Source organism: Bombina bombina, chromosome 5 (genome assembly GCF_027579735.1).
Source record: "Bombina bombina isolate aBomBom1 chromosome 5, aBomBom1.pri, whole genome shotgun sequence".
Taxonomy (NCBI): domain Eukaryota; kingdom Metazoa; phylum Chordata; class Amphibia; order Anura; family Bombinatoridae; genus Bombina; species Bombina bombina.
In genome coordinates, this window is record NC_069503.1 from 621,161,043 (window position 1) to 621,179,536 (window position 18,494).

At 38.0% G+C, this 18,494-nt stretch overlaps 1 protein-coding gene and 1 pseudogene across 1 annotated transcript in view; one reads left to right on the plus strand and one right to left on the minus strand.

Annotated features, from left to right (window-relative positions):
* Positions 1-904: 904 nt before the first annotated feature.
* The window catches only part of GABBR2 (gamma-aminobutyric acid type B receptor subunit 2), a 1,106,195-nt gene continuing 1,088,605 nt past the window's right edge, over positions 905-18,494 (plus strand). Inside the window, exon 1 of the mRNA XM_053714581.1 lies at positions 905-1,285. Within this exon, the coding sequence (XP_053570556.1) occupies positions 905-1,285 (381 nt within the window). The remainder of the gene's footprint in view (positions 1,286-18,494) is intronic.
* On the minus strand, positions 15,840-16,649 carry LOC128660645 (uncharacterized; annotated as a pseudogene).

Consider the following 18,494-nt stretch of genomic DNA (forward strand, 5'->3'; position numbering starts at 1 on the left):
TGATACAGCAGCTTGGAAAATATGTGCATGACAACCGTTTCCAACAACATCAGTGCTTGCTTGTCGTGTCTAGGAAGAAATTAGTGATCTCTCATCCCATCGGGACCTATAGCGTAGAAAAAGATCAAAGAGCTCAGAGCATCGGACCACAGCACTGGCTTCAGGGCAATGCAGCATTCTGCCCTCCAGCAAAACAATTTAAAGCACGTTATAGTATTATCTGCCACTTGTAAGTCCGCAGTATCTTGTTCCCAAGCCTGAAATAAATTATTTCCCATAGGTATTAACACTGGTCTTCCCCTCCAAGAGATTCTGACTAGCTGATGATGACTGAAGATGCTGATGCAGGTCTGTGATGTGCTGCATCTTACAAGGTAATAGAGCAAGGATATTGAGATCACATTACAGCGGCACAAATGCTTCGGCACACCTCTCTACCCCTCATCACAGTCTTACTGGCACTACTGCTAGTGGTGGGAGCTGTAAAAGAGGAGGCGCCATTGACTGAAGGGTTGTCAGAGGTGTATGTATGAAGAGAGGGAGAAAGACCCTGATCCTTGAAGGAAACGAAAAAGAAAAAAAGAGGAAGGGCTCTGTAGGACTAGGAGGATAATACTTTGGATACCTGCAATGTTTGACTTCCCTTGCTTTGCTCTGTTTATTTCCTTGCATATGGCATTAGATCAAAATGATATATAACTACAAATCACCCCTCTATTTATTTTGAGGGGAGAATTTGAGGGACGTCGCTCCCCCTGCTTTGCCTTCTAGTGTGTGGTGTGAGTGTGTTTGCTCTCTCTGTTTCTGGCCCGCCTATGCTTGGGGGAAATGCTGCCTTTCTTTCCTTGAGATGAGAGCTGAATGAGACGTTGAAAGCAGCTCTATCTCGCCTGCAGACATACGAATGGCTCCATCCCCGAGGAGGCACTGTAGATCAGTGTGCGCTCTCCGTGGTGCTGAAACCACGGGAGCTACTGGTGCTGCTGCCGGTGGCTTTACCAAATCTGCCATTCAGATGCCACTGCTGCCTCCACAATGTCTCTTGCTGGTGCTGGGTTTGGGATTAGGACCAGGTCTGGTTCGTGGATCCAGGGGAACAATAATAGAGCAGCCCAATAATGGCACATCACTATCCATCATGGGCTTGATGCCTCTCAATGAGACAGCGGCAAAAGGTAAAATTGGAAGGGGTATCCTACCTGCTGTGCAGTTGGCTATTGATCAGATCCGCAACGAATCCCTGCTTCAACCTTACTTCCTGGACCTAAAGCTTTATGACACAGAGGTATGAGCTTTATTGATTGACATATTTACTATTGAAAATTACCTGTATATTACCTGTACATCAATCACTACTTATTTTTATTTAACATATTCTTAGATTTTATTTATGAGTTTTGCAGTGATTAGACTGGGTAGGTTTTATACTTATCAATGATAGTTTTGACCACTTAGTATTTTCATTATCTATGGCTACCACATATGCATTCGCCTTCTTAAAATAGTTGTCAAGGTTTTATGGAATCATGCGTAATTTTGCCAGAACATAGCAACAAGGCACCATTCCTTGTGTGGGAGTTAGTGCAGGCGGGGAGTGCACAGATGCAGCAAGCTTTTTTTCTCTGTGCTTGCTGCACCATAATACTGCATAGGTACATGCATAATACCTTTCTCAATTTTTGAGTGCGTAGATATGCAATTACTCAGTTTAACAAATGCAAAATTGTGTGTAATGCGTTTAACAGCTTGTCTCAGGTGTCATGTTTTTTTTTGGGGGGGGGGGGGGGCTGCCTGCCCCTTGAAATGGATTAGGTTTGAGTAACTGAGCAACAGATGCTGTTTAGACGTCTTACATTTAGGTTTAGGTATGCACTTTTCATTATTAAATATTTATAATATACAAATTATTGTTATTATAATGTAAATTATGCATTCTGACCGTAACTAAAACAATATATGAAGCGCTCATATTCATTACAGTCTATCTGCTGCACATAAGGAAATCTCCATCTAGAATGTATTTAGGAGGTGAATACTAATCAGGCATTTTGAGATCATGCCATAACAGTTTAAAACAGCCTTGTCGTATATTGCATTTTAATTTGGTAAATCCACCATATTAAAGCTACAAAATATGTGTATATGAAATATCAACATTTGCATTACTACTCTTATTTTCTTTAACTAACACATAAATAGTCTGTCTTCCTCTTCCCCCCACCCTTACTCTCTCTCTTTTCATCTCTTGTCTATCAATACTTCTTTTAGATTTCATTCTATAACACAGATCATTTGCTTTTTAATTTTTGGTGTGTTAATGACGTTAGTGCACATTAATAAGAACTGGTGTATGCAAACTGTATAATTTGGTTTGGTTGAGTATATGTATATATATATATATATATATATATATATATATATATATATAAATAATTTTTTTCATATATATATTATATACAAATTTGATAATCTATTTAGTATGTCAATCCAATGGTAAAGTTATGAGCTGTTTTGCAGATTGCAATGTCTTTTCACTGATTTAATACATTCCTGTCAGGATTATATTGAACATGCTTGGGAGGACCCTGTTGATTGAACAAGCACCTGAAGATGGCAGTCATTTCTTGTTGAGAAGCTTGATAACATTTCCAAGGCAACCTCTGAAATTAGCAGTTTGATGCTAGTGAATTACTTTTTTATTACCTATGTAACAATTATTTTAAAAATCAAGAAACAAATTAATTTACAGTCTTTCATGTTTTTAACCCATGATCAGAACACACGGTAGAAAGGTTCATTCTAACAAGTTCCTTTATGCAATTAAATCTCTCTCCTTTACTTGCATGTATACTGTTAGCAAGCAATATTTCCATACATTTAAAGGATTTACTGCATTTCTCAAGTAAGGACTGTAACATCATAAAACAGTACACACAGTCTGCTCAAATAAATTAGAGATCTCTGTGCTGTTTCCTACAAAATAAACATTTATTGCTGTAGAGTAAACCTAATGGGTGTATACATTTATTTAGCTTTATTTAGATATGTGTATAGTATAAACTAAGTAAATATGTTTATAATTCAGTGCCATACAATGGCCAAGGGTTTATGTTCAGTATCATGAACCCATCTGTCTTATGAATAGTATGTCCATCTGTATAATATGTGTAAAAGCATATTGAATATGCAATAATAAACACTATTTTAATTACTTCTCATCCCACTGAGCCATATTGCTTTTTACAGTTTTATTTGTATCTAGTCTATAACTATATGATCTGTATGATCTTTCTAAATCTTGTAATTTTTAAACAAAACTATATATATACTGTGTATATATATATATATATATATATATATATATATATATATATATATATATATATATATATATGTGTGTGTGTGTGTGTGGCGATATATATATATATATATATTTATATATATATGTGTATATATATATATATATATATATATATATGTGTGTGTGTGTGTGTGTATATATATATATATATATATATATATATATATATATATATATATATATACAGTATGTGTGTGTGTAGTATATGCACACTAGTACTGCTTTTTCTGTTGCTGCTTTTCATTTGTACCTATTACAATACCACACCTCGATTGAATGGTAGCTAATCTGAACATTTGATTTACAGCAGGTGCCAGTGAACTGCTAATTAGACTGATTTCAGGAATTATTGGAAGCTATTAATTCATAGTTTGGGATTGAATTTTAAGAATGAAACATTTAAATCTCATAAATGGTGGTTAAAATGGTTATTCTAAATTTTGATCATAATGAATCGAATACTGTAGTGTCGCTAAAAACATACATGCATTTAGATACACCTTATTCATGTTAAAGGGACAGTCTAGTCCAAAAAAAAACTTTCATGATTCAGATAGGGCATGTAATTTTAAACAATTTTCCAATTTACTTTTATCACCAATTTTTCTTTGTTCTCTTGGTATTCTTAGTTGAAAGCTTAACTTAGGAGGTTCATATGCTAATTTCTTAGACCTTGAAGGCCGCCTCTTAAGAATGCATTTTAAAAGGTTTTTCACCACTAGAGGGTGTTAGTTCATGCTTTTCATATAGATAACACTGTGCTCGTGCATGTGAAGTTACCTGGGAGCCATCACTGATTGGCTAAACTGCAAGTCTGTCAAAAGAACAAATAAAGGGGCAGTCTGCAGAGGCTTAGATACAAGATAATCACAGAGGTAAAAAATATATAAATATAACTGTGTTGGTTATGCAAAACTAGGGAATGGGTAAACAAGGGATTATCTATCTTTTAAAACAATAACAATTCTGGTGTAGACTGTCCCTTTAAAGGGATACTGAACCCAATTTTTTTATTTTGTGATAGAGCATGCAATTTTAAGCAACTTTCTATTTTACTCTTATTATCAATTCTTCTTTGTTCTCTTGCTATCTTTATTTGAAAAAAAAAAAGCCATCTAAGCTTCTTTGGGTTAAGAACTCTGGACATCACTTTTTGATTGGTGGATGAATTGTTTCCACCAATCAGCAAGGACAACCCAGGTTGTTCACCAAAAATGGGCTGGCATCTAAACTTAGATTCTTGCATTTCAAATAAAGATACCAAGAGAATAAAGAGAATTTGATAATAGGAGTAAATTAGAAAGTTGCTTAAAATTTCATGCTCTATCTGAATCACGAAAGAAAAAAATTTGGGTTCAGTGTCCCTTTAAGGCATGATTAAGAAACCTCATTCTTTGGGTTACTGCCATATAAATCATTAGCAAAATAACAAAACTGACATTGTAATGTGAGGATTATTAGATAAGTATTCACTGCAGAATGATGTTACATAAAACCAATGTTTTATTTTTATTTTTTACCATTAACACAAATTATATATCAATTTATTGTATTATGAAAATCTGGTGAAGGACTAAGTAGTCCTTTTATTTTGAGTTTATATGTTAAGGGGAGGGGAGAGGGGGAGGGGTAACTATATTTACAAAACAGCAAAATGGGGTATACAATCAGAGATTCGGTCACTGTCAAATGAAACTATGTCAGTCTGTGGTTAAGACGTTGGGTTTCCATGCCGTGTCATATTTATCTTTCCAGTCGGCCCAAGTGAATTCAAAGAGATCTGAGTTATCTAATTTATAGAAAATGTCTTTTTCCATTGTATATATGTATGCCATATTTTTAAGAATTCTAGACCATTTTGGCCGGGTTTCCTTCTTCCATGAATTAGCTATGGCATTTTTGACAGCCGTAAAGAGGTATATACATAGTTATGCATGGTGTTTTGGTAAGGCATGAATGCCTATATGTAAAAGGGCTAGAGATGGTGTCTTAAGCAAGGTTATACCCATGTTGGAAAGAGTGAGAAAGTATGTGTTCCACAAGGGTCAAATCTTGAGGCATTCCCACCAGCTGTGCATAGTGTTACTTCTCTGTCCACATCCCCGCCAACAGTTAGGGGAGGTGTTATGGAACATTCTGGTTAATCTAGTGGGAACATAATACCAGTGTGCTAAGATCTTATAGTAGGTCTCATATAAGGTTATACAATGGATTGCCTTTTTTTGGTCAGTTCTAGTATACATTTCCAAGTTTGTGGGGGTATATGGGTTCCCAGTAGTGTCTCCCAGCGCTGAAGGTGGGGCAGAGGTTTGGAGGGTGAAACACCCCCAATGAGTGAGTAGTGCATGGATAGAGGCCTGTTTAGTCGATTGCCTTGGCTCCAAATTGTTTCCCATGGCGTAAGAGGATGGGATAGCTCTGGCTTAAAGCCCCAACTAAGTAAGTAGCTTTTGATTCTGTTGTATTCAAAGGATAGGTATGGGTTAACTTGGGTGTTGTCCACAAGCTGGGCAAATTGGTTGAGGGGGGTGACCAAAGGTCTGAGACCCTCCTAACGCCCAGTTGAGACCATTTATTAGAATGTGTTTCTGGTAAGCCAGTAAGTAGCCCGGCCATAAAAGTTATGGGAGAGGGATGTGGCGCAACAAGTGGGTAAAGCCTGAGTTTGTCCCACATAGAGAGGCATTTGTAAACTATAGGGTTGACTATCTCTAAATTTCGGCGACAATGTGGTGGGGTCCAAATTAGATCACAAAGATGGATGTTGTGGGGTAAAGAAGCTTGCTCTATGGATCTCCATTTGCTCAGTGATTGGAGAACTCCCCATTGCACAACATGGTTGAGTATAGCACCTTCATAATACCTAATCATGGAAGGGCGACGCTAGGCCTATGCTTAGGGCTTTGGTGGATTTTATGTGCAACTTTGCCAAATGTATTTTGTCAGTTCACTTTGAAATTGTAAAAGGATATGTTTGGAAGACAACAGAATATGTATGTGCATTTGGGCAAGAAAGGCATTTTTAATGCAGCTATTCTACATAGCCAGAAGATATGGGGCAGATTCCATTTATTTTTGAGAGTTCTGTCAGGAGGGGGAGATAATTGTCTTTTAATATTTGGGTGAAACTGCCTGAAAGTTTAACTCCTAGATGTGAAACAAATGTATCTGACCAGGCAAAACTATAGATAGAATGCAAAGTTGCAAGTGGGTAGGCAAAATACCTTGAGTATAGATCTCTGTTTTGGAGAGGTTTAATTTATTCAAAGAGTGGGCTCCGAAAGAGGGGGAGAAAATTGTGACGTCGTCCGTGAACAAGGCTATCTTGTGTACTGTGCCAAATAACGTGACTCCCTTAATCTGATGTCCAGTTCTAATTTGCTGAGCTAGTGGTTCTATTACCAATGCAAACAGCAAGGGTGACCGGGGGCAGCCTTGGCTAGTACCATTTGCAATTGGGAATGGGGAAGAATAGAAGCCGAGTCCCCTAACTGAAGCGTTGGGGGTAGAATAAAGGGCTCTGACCACTGTTATCATCTGTTATCATCTCACTTGGAAATTTTATGTTCCAGAGGACCTCCCAAAGGTAGTCCAAACATATTCAGTCAAAAGCCTTCTCGGCATCTAGGGAGATAACCGACAAGGGCTTGTCATATTTAGAGGATAGGCTTAATATATTTAGTAAACATCTGGTGTTGTCCGGGCCCTATCTATAGAGCACAAATCCTACTTGATCAGGGTTAATAAGGTGGGGAAGAAGGCTGGAAATACGCTTGGCAAGCAGTTTAGAATACATTTTTATATCTACATTAATAAGAAATATCAGCCTGTAACTTGAGCATAGAGACGGGTGCTTATTGGGATTGGGGATGGTGATAATGGTGGCCTCAGATGTGTCTGTAGGTGAGAACTTAGGATCCAGTGATCATCAATCTGTTTGGTTTAGTATTCATGTTCAGGAACTGTCCACCCAGACTAAAACAAAAGTTTTAGACTTTAGAACGGCAGATTTTTCATTAATGGGAGAATACCTAAAAAACTATTTAAAGGGGAAAACTCTTATTACAGGGGTTCAAGAGCAGTGGGAATTTGTGAAAGGTGCCATTTTAGATGCAACCGCACACTGTATTAGACATGTCTGTAAAAGTAAAAGAAAGCGGAAACCAATTTGTTTTTCCAAAGAAGTAGCACATGCTGTAAAGACAAAAAAGATAGCTTATAAAAATTACAGACACACACAAGCAGATGATGATATGAAAATATGGAGACTCCAACAAAAAAAGACTAAGCAGTTAATTAGGAAGGTTAAAGCTCATGCAGAAGAGAAGATAGCACAGTCAGTAAAACATGGGGACAAAACATTCTTTAGATATATCAGTGAAAGAAGAAAAAATAAGGTAGGAATAGTAAAATTGAAATCAGTTGATGGTAGAATAATAGAAGGAGATAAGCAGATTGCAGACTGTCTCAATGATTACTTCTGTTCTGTTTTCACTAAAGATTGTGAAGATACAATGTCTACATTAAGGGATGCTACGCAAAATAGAAACAAGCTTAACAGTAATCTTTTTACAGAGGATGAGGTTTTGTTAGCATTATCAAAAATAAATGTTACAAAGGCAGTGGGTCCTGATAATATTCATCCAAGGGTTTTAAAAGAACTTCGATCAGTGCTAACTGTCCCATTAACTGATCTGTTTAATCAGTCACTATTAACAGGAGCTGTCCCAGATGATTGGAAAATAGCAAATGTAATACCTCTTCATAAAAAGGGCAGTAGAGAAGAATCTGGCATCTACAGGTCAGTTAGTTTAACTTCAGTAGTAGGGAAATTAATGGAAAGCCTCTTAAAAGAAAGAATTATGACTTACATAAAGACAAACAATTTAGAGGACCAAAATCAGCATGGTTTTACTTCAGGGAGATCATGTCAGACTAATCTAATTTACTTCTTTGATTATGTAACAAAAGTATTAGACAAGGGAGGAGCAGTTGATGTAGCATATCTAGATTTCAGCAAAGCATTTGACACCGTCCCACACAATAAACTTATTCACAAACTATATCTCCTTGGTCTAGATTCAAAAATTGTGAACTGCGTGGAATGCTGGCTTAAGGACAGAAAACAAAGTGTCTTAGTAAATGGAGTTCATTCAGCAGAGGGGGCCGTTACTAGTGGTGTTCCTCAGGGGTCAGTTCTGGGGCCTGTTTTGTTTAACATATTTATCTGCGATATCAGCAAAGGGCTACAGGGGAAAGTATGTCTCTTTGCAGATGATACAAAAATTTGCAACAGAGTGGATGTTCCAGGGGGGGTAGACAAAATGAGAAGTGATATACAACAATTGGAGGATTGGACAAACGACTGGGATCTAAAGTTTAACACAGCAAAGTGTAAAATAATGCATTTAGGGAAGAAAAATCCAAATGTTAATTACAGACTCAATGACACTTTACTGACTGTTACAGACGAGGAACAGGACTTGGGAATTATTATTTCAGATGATTTAAAACTTAGTAAACAATGTAGTAATGCAGCAAGTAAGGCTAGCAGAATGCTTGGATGTATTGGTAGAGGTATTTGCAGCAGAAATAGTAAGGTTCTTATGCCACTTTATAGATCATTAGTTAGGCCTCATCTTGAGTATTGTGTGCAGTTCTGGAGGCCATATCTTCAGAAGGATATTAACAAACTTGAATCTGTGCAAAGGAGGGCTACCAAAATGGTACATGGTCTAAAAAATAAAACTTACCAGGATAGGCTCAATGACCTAAATATGTATAGCTTAGAGGAGAGAAGGGAAAGAGGTGATATGATAGCAACTTTCAAGTACATTAAATGGTTTAGTAAAACTGAGGCTGTGGGTATTTTACATAAAATGGAAAATTCAAGAACAAGGGGTCATGAGCTCAAGCTAAAGGGTAGTAGATTCAGGAGTAATTTGAGGAAGCACTTCTTTACAGAAAGAGTGATTGATTTATGGAATAAACTTCCTCAAGAGGTAGTAGCAACAAACACTGTGGGGGACTTTAAAAATGCATGGGACAAGCATAGGGCTATCCTACGAACTAGATTAGTTTATACTGTTAGGTAAGGTCGGGCAGACTTGCTGGGCCTATGGCTCTTATCTGCCGTCAATATCTATGTTTCTATGTTTCTCTAAAAATTCCTTTTTAAAACAGCCTTCCTCCCTCCCTAGATTGTAAACCCATAGTAGAAGGGGAGACAATGTGCGCCTATAGGTTTTATAAAAATGCGCCGGGTAACCGTCTGGGCCCGGGGATTTAAATGATTTAAAAATTTTAATGACTTGTTGTATTTGTTTAAGAGAAAACGGGGAGTTTAAAGAATAACGTTGTTCACAGGAGAGTGAAGGGAGTTTAAGTGAGTTTAGGAATGTACGGATATGTGTTAAGGTGCTTGTTTTTTTTTTATATTGCTCTAGGTTGTAAAGATTCAAATAAAAATGTGCGAATTCCCTGCCTATTTGAAATGGGAGTCTGAGAATTAAGTCTGAGCGTCTAATGTGATGGATACGTGTTGAGCCTACTCTATTCCTAATTTTATTGGCTAGGAGGGTGTCAATTTTATTACTTTTATAGTAAAACAGTTGTTTCATCTTGGTTAAGTTAATTTGTGTTCTGCGGAGTTCAATTTGGGATATGTGGTTTTTAATATCAGTAATCTGGAGTGCTAGGGGTGTAGAGGAGGTGCATCAGTTCAGTGTTTCTAATTCTCTGAGTTTTATGTGAGCTTGTGAGAGGGAAAGGCCATCTTGTTTCCTGAGATGTGTTTGTTTTCTGATCAGAAGACCCCTAATGGTAGCTTTCGCGCCCCCCCCATAAGGTTTTGTTGCATACTAGTGCATTATCATTGGTCTGTATGAATTGGACAATGTCTCTGCGGATTTCTTCTCTAAAAGGGACGTCTGACAGAAGGTGGTGTGGCATACGCCAAGAGGGCATAGTGTGCGAGTTGTTTTCCGAAAGAATATCAGCGTAAACAAGGTCATGGTCTGACCAAGCACATAATGAAATATTGGCGTGTTTAACTGAGTCCAGTGTATCAGCTGTGCAGAAGATGTAGTCAAGTCTGGAGTACAGTTTGTGTGGATGTGAGTAGTGTGTGTAGTCTTTGTCTCTGGGAATGAGTGATCTCCATATATCATAGTATCCAGAGCATGAATTTATATTGCGGAACTTATGGGCCAAGAGTTTGGCGTGTGAATGAGTCTTGTCTTTTACGGTGGTTTTCCTGTCTATTCTATGGTCCCAAATCATGTTGAAGTCCCCTGCAAGGATAACTCTACCCTGTTTAGATTGGTCTATTAAGTGCAAGAACTTCTTCAGACATTTGGGTTGGGGAATATTTGGGAGATAGCTTGATTGAAGCTAGTGTGTAGATTACATGATTCAGTTTGCATATAATGATTACGTATCTTGCTTGGGGGTCCTTAATGACCTGGATTAGCTCGTAAGCTAGTCTCTTATAAATTAAGATAGCAGTTCCTCTGGCTTTTTTAGAAAATTGGGCAAATTCTATATTGGTGTACTCCTTGGAGGTAAACCTAAGGGATTCATTCAGTGACTAATGAGTTGCCTGAAGGAAGACAACGTCAGGGTTATGGTGTTTAAAAGATTGTAGTAGTAGGCTACATTTGTGCAGGGAGTTAAGGCCTCTAGCATTATGGGTCAGAACTCTAACTGTTGGCATGTCTATGTGTTAAAGAGCCGCCTAGGTAGGGAAATGGGGTCTCGTCTAGATAAAAAAGGGGAAATAGTCCACCTCAAAGCAACCCTAGTGTGGGCTTCTAAGTGGGTGGGAGGGAGAACAAAGTGCTAAAAAGCAAAGAGGGTGGGGTCTGACAATATCAGCCCTGCTCTATATTAAACAACATCATAAATATAAACATTAAACCTAATAAAGTAACTTTACAATAGCTTTACAATAAGTGCATACCTCAAGAACTGTGACTGCAAGAAAGTCCATAAAAGAGTCCACTTAAAGAGTAGACCCAAGCTCTGTAGATTAGTTAGTGCCTCCCAGCATTTTGATGGGATCCTGGGGCTGGTGTGTCCTATGACATTTTAATCTCTGATCTTTTGCAATCCATTCTGGCCCTGAGGCTCGTAACCTTGAGTGAGTTGGCATTTGTGATGGTGGAGGCTCAGAGGAGAGTCCCCAGGATTTAAGGAGAGAAAGTCCCTGAGGAGGGGAGAAAGCCACAAAGGTTTGATTATCTTTAGTAATAATAAGTCTGGTGGGGTAGCCCCATCTGTATTTTATGTTGGCTTTGCGGAGAGTGGAGGTAACAGGCTGAAAATGATGGCGTTGTTGGAGGGTATGGGCTGAGAGATCAGGCAAGAGCTGAACATCTTTAAACATTTTGGTGAGAGTTGGCTTTTTGAAGGCAGCTTGCATCAGTCTATGTATAAGTAGGCTTGTTTGTTCAACAGCTATGTTATCCTGTTTGCGCTCCAACGTTTCCACTCTTTCTCCAATTTCTGAGATTTTTTTCTTGAGCTCATCCGAGCTGCACTGAATTTCTTGGATTATGGAACGTGTCTAAAGAGCCAACATTTTTTTAAGTGTAGATTCTGTGGTGAAATATTGAGATGAGACGGTAGAATGTGTACTGGACTAAGACTCCTCAGTTCTCTGTGAGTCTCCATGCTTGGTTCTTTAGTTGGCTGGGTAAAGTGGTCATAGACCATTTTCTTGGATTTGGTAGGGTTCTTAGTATGCTTCCTAGCAGAATGAGGCATATTGAAGGTCTCCCAGACCCAAGACAATTCACATGGGACTATAGTGTCCTTTAGAGGTATGCACGCAAATAACTTGCCAGTGAAATTAGGTTTATCAGCACTTAAATATACACGTTACACATATACCTTTATAGCAGGGTTGAATCTCGTCGGCATCCCTACCCCTATCCCTCGGCATCTCGTCGGCATCCCTACCTTTTGATATGTTAGAGGTATCTAAGGTAAGGTGATTGTAGGCCCTCAACTTGTCGCTAAAGAATTTTTGTGGGCCGGGCTGGTTGAGAATGCAGCTGCCAAATTGCTGGGTGATGGGTATAAGTGTAGATAGACCCTGGATGCTGTGGAGGTGCTGGTTAGGCTACAGGGCCCAAAAGGCTACAGGGCATGCCCACCCACTCCTCTCAGGGATTGTGTTACTTCCCTCTCGGGAGGGAAAAGGATTGGGGATATGACCCACTCAGACTAGCAGGAAAGGAGGGGGAGTTCGAGAACCTCTGCACAGGACAGTAGTGACAGGCTACACAATGTTACACGGCTAAGGCCACAAATACAATATACAGTACAATATTTGCGTAAAGGTACTGACCAATAGCTAGAGTGTAATACTGGCTTAAGGAGGTCTCCTACTTGCACCACTCACCCCTAAGGAAAAGAGGATACTACCTGTTGCCAGGAGGGTAAAAAGGTTTAGGGAAGTGACCGACTGAGTGGGAAAGGGGTAGGAGAGAGGTGTGCAAGCAGTGTCTATCTTTTACAACAGAACAGAAAGCAACAGTTAACAGTCTGAGGGATGCCACGCAAGTACCCAAGGACTCAACTCCCTCATCTCAGGGAAAAGGGGGATACGACCTAGTGGAAGGGGAAAAAGGAATGTGGAAGTGGCCCGCCTGAGAGGGCCCAGTCAGGAAAGGGTGAGGTGAGAGGTGGTCGCAGAGGCTCACAGGTTTAATGACACGTTACTATGCAATACTGTTATTAATTAGGGTCAATGTCAGATACGTGGGAATGGGGAAAGAAAAAAAAAAGAAAAAAAAGTTCACTAGAGCACTGGAGGGAGTGGTAGTTGGGCTGTTGCAGGCCTTGAAAAGTGAGGATAAAGGGCGAACTAAGAGTGGTCAAAGCCTGCCATATAAGGTGCCTGGGTTGGGGTTGTTGGGTTTGTTAAGGTCTTGGGGGATGACAGGTGTCAACCATATATATATAAAACTGGGGTATATGGAAGAACTCACCCAGCTTGAGTTGCAGGTCCTTTCTCTTTTTAACAGACACAGCGTAGTAGCAGGGGCTCTGCCACATGGATGCCTATATAGGCCAGAAACCTTTTCCTCTAGGAGGCCCTCCTATCTGGGTAGAAGCCTCACTTGAGATAGGCTCCCCAAACAAGGCAGGCCCTGGATGTGTCCACCACAGGTTGTGCTTGCGCTAGGGTTGGGGGTGTTTGCTCACCCGGCAGTGTCGTCAGGTTGCGGCCTAGGAGTGGCGTGGCTGGTTTGCAGGCTTTAGAACAGGTTGCCTGGTAGAAAACTGGAATTCTTGCTATCAGAGGCCTCAAGGCAACTATACCACCCAGAGGTAGTGTTGAGATGTGCGTGGTGAGTGCCGGCAAGATGGCAGTTTGCACCAGTGCAAGCGTGTCCTTTCGGCACCTCTGACGGGTCTGGCCTCTTGAACTCCAGCCTGATACACACTCACAAGATGTAGGGGGTCCTCTTTTTGCTGGCCATGTCTGGGGAGCCTGCTGATCCTGGTTAGCGTGCCTGGGCTCAAAGGCCTCCAAGCCACTGGGTCTGATGCCTTCTGTGATGGCTGTCATTTTGCCGGAGTCCTTGAGATCACCACCCGCTGGTAGATAAGGGCTTGAATAGTAGGAAGTTGCCCCAATAGTATTGTTTTAGAAACATTTTAGACACTGAGCAGCGGAGCAGAAAAAAAGCATGTCTGCTCCTGTTACTGGCTGACTCCGCCCCCGTCATATGCATATTTTATGATTTTTGTAGAATTCTAAACATGTCTACATAATTGCTAATGTAAATTCATAGTGTAGGGACATTTCTTCTCTTCCAGTATCCAATATATATTTCATCTGTAGCAGATCATTGCATACATAATTTACAACTTAATTCTTACATTTTATGTTTTGGTTGTTAATGTAAATATATTTTAATCAATTGTGCTCTTTCATTGTTGGTCACAAAATGTTTTATCCCACACTAGCAAAAGTGTTTGGTAGTATTGTGTCATATATATTTGAAATATAGAACGATGGAGATTTACTTACTTTTCTCAGCTAAATTACAGTTTAATGAGTGTATGTTAAAAGCAACTCAATATTTAATTGCAATAAAGAATATAATCAATGTAGTAAATCCTTCTAATCGATGTTGTTTTTTAACACAAGGATGACACTTCAATAAACTAGGTTCCCTTAAACTTCACAACCTCAAAGCTGGATAACAGCAGTATTTTTAAGACACCCAAGACAAAGGAGTAGATGTAAAATAAGGATTTTTTCTGTAGATTAACCCATTCAAGTAATATCTTACAAACTTAGCAAGACACCCACACTGGCAACCAAATCTTTAATATTTGAATTTATTAAAGGGACAGTCAAGTCCAAAAAAAACTTTCATGTTTCAAATAGGGCATGTAATTTTAAACAACTTTCCAATTTACTTTTATCACCAATTTTGCTTTGTTCTTTTGGTATTCTTAGTTGAAAGCTAGACCTAGGAAGGCTCATATGATAATTTCTAAGCCCTTGAAGGCCGCCTCTAATCACATGCTTTTGTATTTGCTTTTCACAGCAGGGGAGAGCTAGTTCAGGTAAACCCTATAGATAACATTGTGAGCATGCCCGTGGATTGTGGCAGACACTGCACTAATTGGCTAAAATGAAAGTCAATAGATAATAAATAAAATGTCATGTGATCAGGGGGCTGTCAGAAGATGCTTAGATACAAGGTAATCACAGAGGTTAAAAGTATATTAATATAACTGTGTTGTTTATGCAAAACTGGGGAATGGGTAATAAAGGGATTATCTATCTTTTAAAACAACAAAAATTCTGGTGTTGACTGTCCCTTTAAGATAAAACACAGCTTTTTAAATAATAATAATTAAAAAAACAAACAATGGATCTGTCCTACACCACCACAGACAATCAATGCACACTGATATAATATAAAGGCTGTGCCACCTTTTCTTCTGCTACCTTTACATTTATGATGATAACATGCTGACGTCTGTACTAAGAGGTGTGGTTAGGGTTGCCACCTCAGCCATGTGTTTCTTTTTTTCTTTTTTTTTTTAAATTAATATTTTATTTATTGCTCAGTGTTAAATGGTGAGTTATGTGCTATTTACAAAAGTGTTTTATAGTGCTTAATATTTTCTTTGTTTTTAATATGCAATATTTTAGGGTTGTCATATAAACAAACTTTTAGAAATGTAATAACTGTGCCAGTAGATTTTTTTTTAGTTCTGTTGTCTTAAGTTACCATTCCTGTGCATAGGTTTAAACAGTTAGTGGATAGGTAGGACTCCTTTTCAAGAGTAAAAATGTTATACAAAAATCACTCACAAAGAAACTTAAGAAATAAATATACATTATAAATATTTTTTTTACATAGGCAGCTTCTTTACTTCTTCCTTGTGCCACCTCTCCGTATACCACAACCTCTGTACAAGTAGGTTTTAGGAACCTCCCATTTATCTATTTCTTCTGGATCAATTCTAGTTTGTTTCCTTTTAGAAGATTTGAGTGATCCTTTCTTTTTTGAAGAATTGACCAACTCTTTGACTTTTGTTGGATCTTGCAAATAATATGCAGGTTTGGGGAATTTGGGCTTAGCACCTCTTCCAACCCAGTACTCTTCAACAACTGACCCAGTGGTTTTCTTTTGAAGTTTTCCTCCTCTTTCTCATATGCATAGCTTCCTGGAGACATGGGGTGGTATTGTGATGAATTGCAAGGATTTTTATGAAAGTCTCTTTCTTCTTCTGCAGACACAGGAGACAAAGACATTTCAACAGTCTCCAAGTTACTATAATTCTCAGTGCTGCTAACACCAGATGATTAGCACTCAGTACTTCTTCCATCCGAGCCATTGCCATCTGTACCTGTATGCTTATTTGGCACGTAATCTGGCAGCCATTGGTCAGTCTGAGTTTCTTTAGTTTCAGTTCTTTTACCAGGACTGCTATAATGCCTAAAGCGAGTAGCATGGTAAAACAATGGGGATGGTGGATGGGGATTAAAATGAGGCCTTTTGTCCAATCTAGCATTCATTTGATGCAGAGGAACATAAAATCCAGGGTATTCATGGAGTGCAAGAGAATAGAATGGATAATATGGATTTCCACCTCTGTAGCCAGGTCCAGGCATGCAATATGGATTGTACAGCTGACCAAGGTGCCACGGATTTGGGAAAGGTAGTTGTGCTGTCGGTTGTACATAAATGAAGGATTTTTGTTGGTTTGCAGAATACTGCCCATTTTCTAGAGGAGGAGCTGTAGTGTTCATTTTTTAATTCTGAATACACTCAAAAGTACAACTAACTTTCCACCCATTTATTGTGTTTCTGGACAACACTATTCAAATTCCTCCTTGCACACCCTGAAGCACGTGTAACTCATAAGTGTCCAGGAAAACATGGCTGAGGTGGCAATCCTAGGTGTGGTTCATATTATCAGTATTACTTCCTTAGATAGTTGATTATACTGAAGTTGTTTTTTCATTATTATTTATTTATACAGTATATAAATAGCAACCAGCTATTATGGAACAAAATCATAAAAACTGTAGAATTATTTTTTTCTGTTAAATACAGAAACTTTTAATACATTTTTATATGAATTAAAGGCCATGTCTATCATTACCAAACTGACATGAACAAATATATAGAACATTTCAAGTCATTTTCATGACTGTTTATGTGGTAGACTATATGCTTCTTCCTGATCAATAAGCTACCATTAATGTTTCACTGATAAGTTGTGCTAGGCTACTAAAGCACTATGAATTATTAATGTTTAGCTAGGCAGTCTAGGTGCCGACACATCATTTATTTTCCAATAAAATTCATATCTTCTAAGTTATAAAAACCTATAAATGTGATGAAGTTACTTTTTGATACTATTAGCTCATCTAAAAAAGATGAATCCTAGTGTTTGTTTCATGATTATCTCTGACAGATACTTCAAGTACCTATATTAGACTGTAAGTTTTATGAGTCAGGTACACACCTCTGTTTATTTCTGTTTATCTCTGTTATTTATCAGTATATTTGAGTTGTGTTATTTTTAATTCCTATATACCCTCTTTAAAGTGATGGTAAATTTCAGACTTTAAGAATGTTGCAATGAAAAATATATTAGTGTACAAGCACAACTGCATAATTATTTTTTTTAAAAAATTGTATATATATATATATATATATATATATATATATATATATATATATATATATATATATATATATATTTATTTATTTATAATCCTACTTGGTATATTCTATTCCTCCAACCCCTTTCATTTCCTCTTTTAGCTGGGCTGTGACATAGAGAGCAGACCCACCCACTCTCTACATAGACTTCCTAAGGGCTTTTAAAGGGCTGGACTTCAAGAGTGTCATATGACACACACACTGATTGGATGTTCATTGGACTTGTCATAAAAAAAAAAGAGTTCATCCTAGTGGGCCAGCATAACATTGGAATAGAAGCATTTTACTATAGGCACAGATTAAACCATTTTCATGGATAGGTTAAAAAAAAGAAAGGTACACATATACTTTTATTAATGGCAAATATTACAAATTTGATTAGCTAAAGTTTAACATCACTTTAAGGAGACACTTGTGAAAACAACATACTACATGGCTTTTGCTCAAATGGAGCTTTTAACTTACCTAGATGTAACCTTGCAGTACCCATTTTACATAGCAACCTTAAGTTAGAGATATGGTCAACTTATATTATTGTTAATATTTTATAAAATATTCAAAGGCAACCAAGTTAACTTCTCCTTAAATGAATATGGACGTCAAATTAAACCTTTGTGATTCAGGTAGAATACATTTTTACATCTATTATCAGATTGACCTGTTTCTCTCGGTATTCTTTGATGAAAACATGTTTTTTCAGGGACAAGAACGTCAAAATTAAAATTAAAATGTACGGTCAAATTGTTTTCCCATTACTGTGTTTCAAAGGACTTGTTATACCAGCAGCAGACCTTTCTCGTTTATGTTTCTTTTTATATATGGAATAGATTATTTTGTTCTTTGACACCACAACCCATTACTATGGGATGATCTTGCAGGGGAAATCAGATCTTATTTTATCACTTTCTAAATGTTTGCTGATC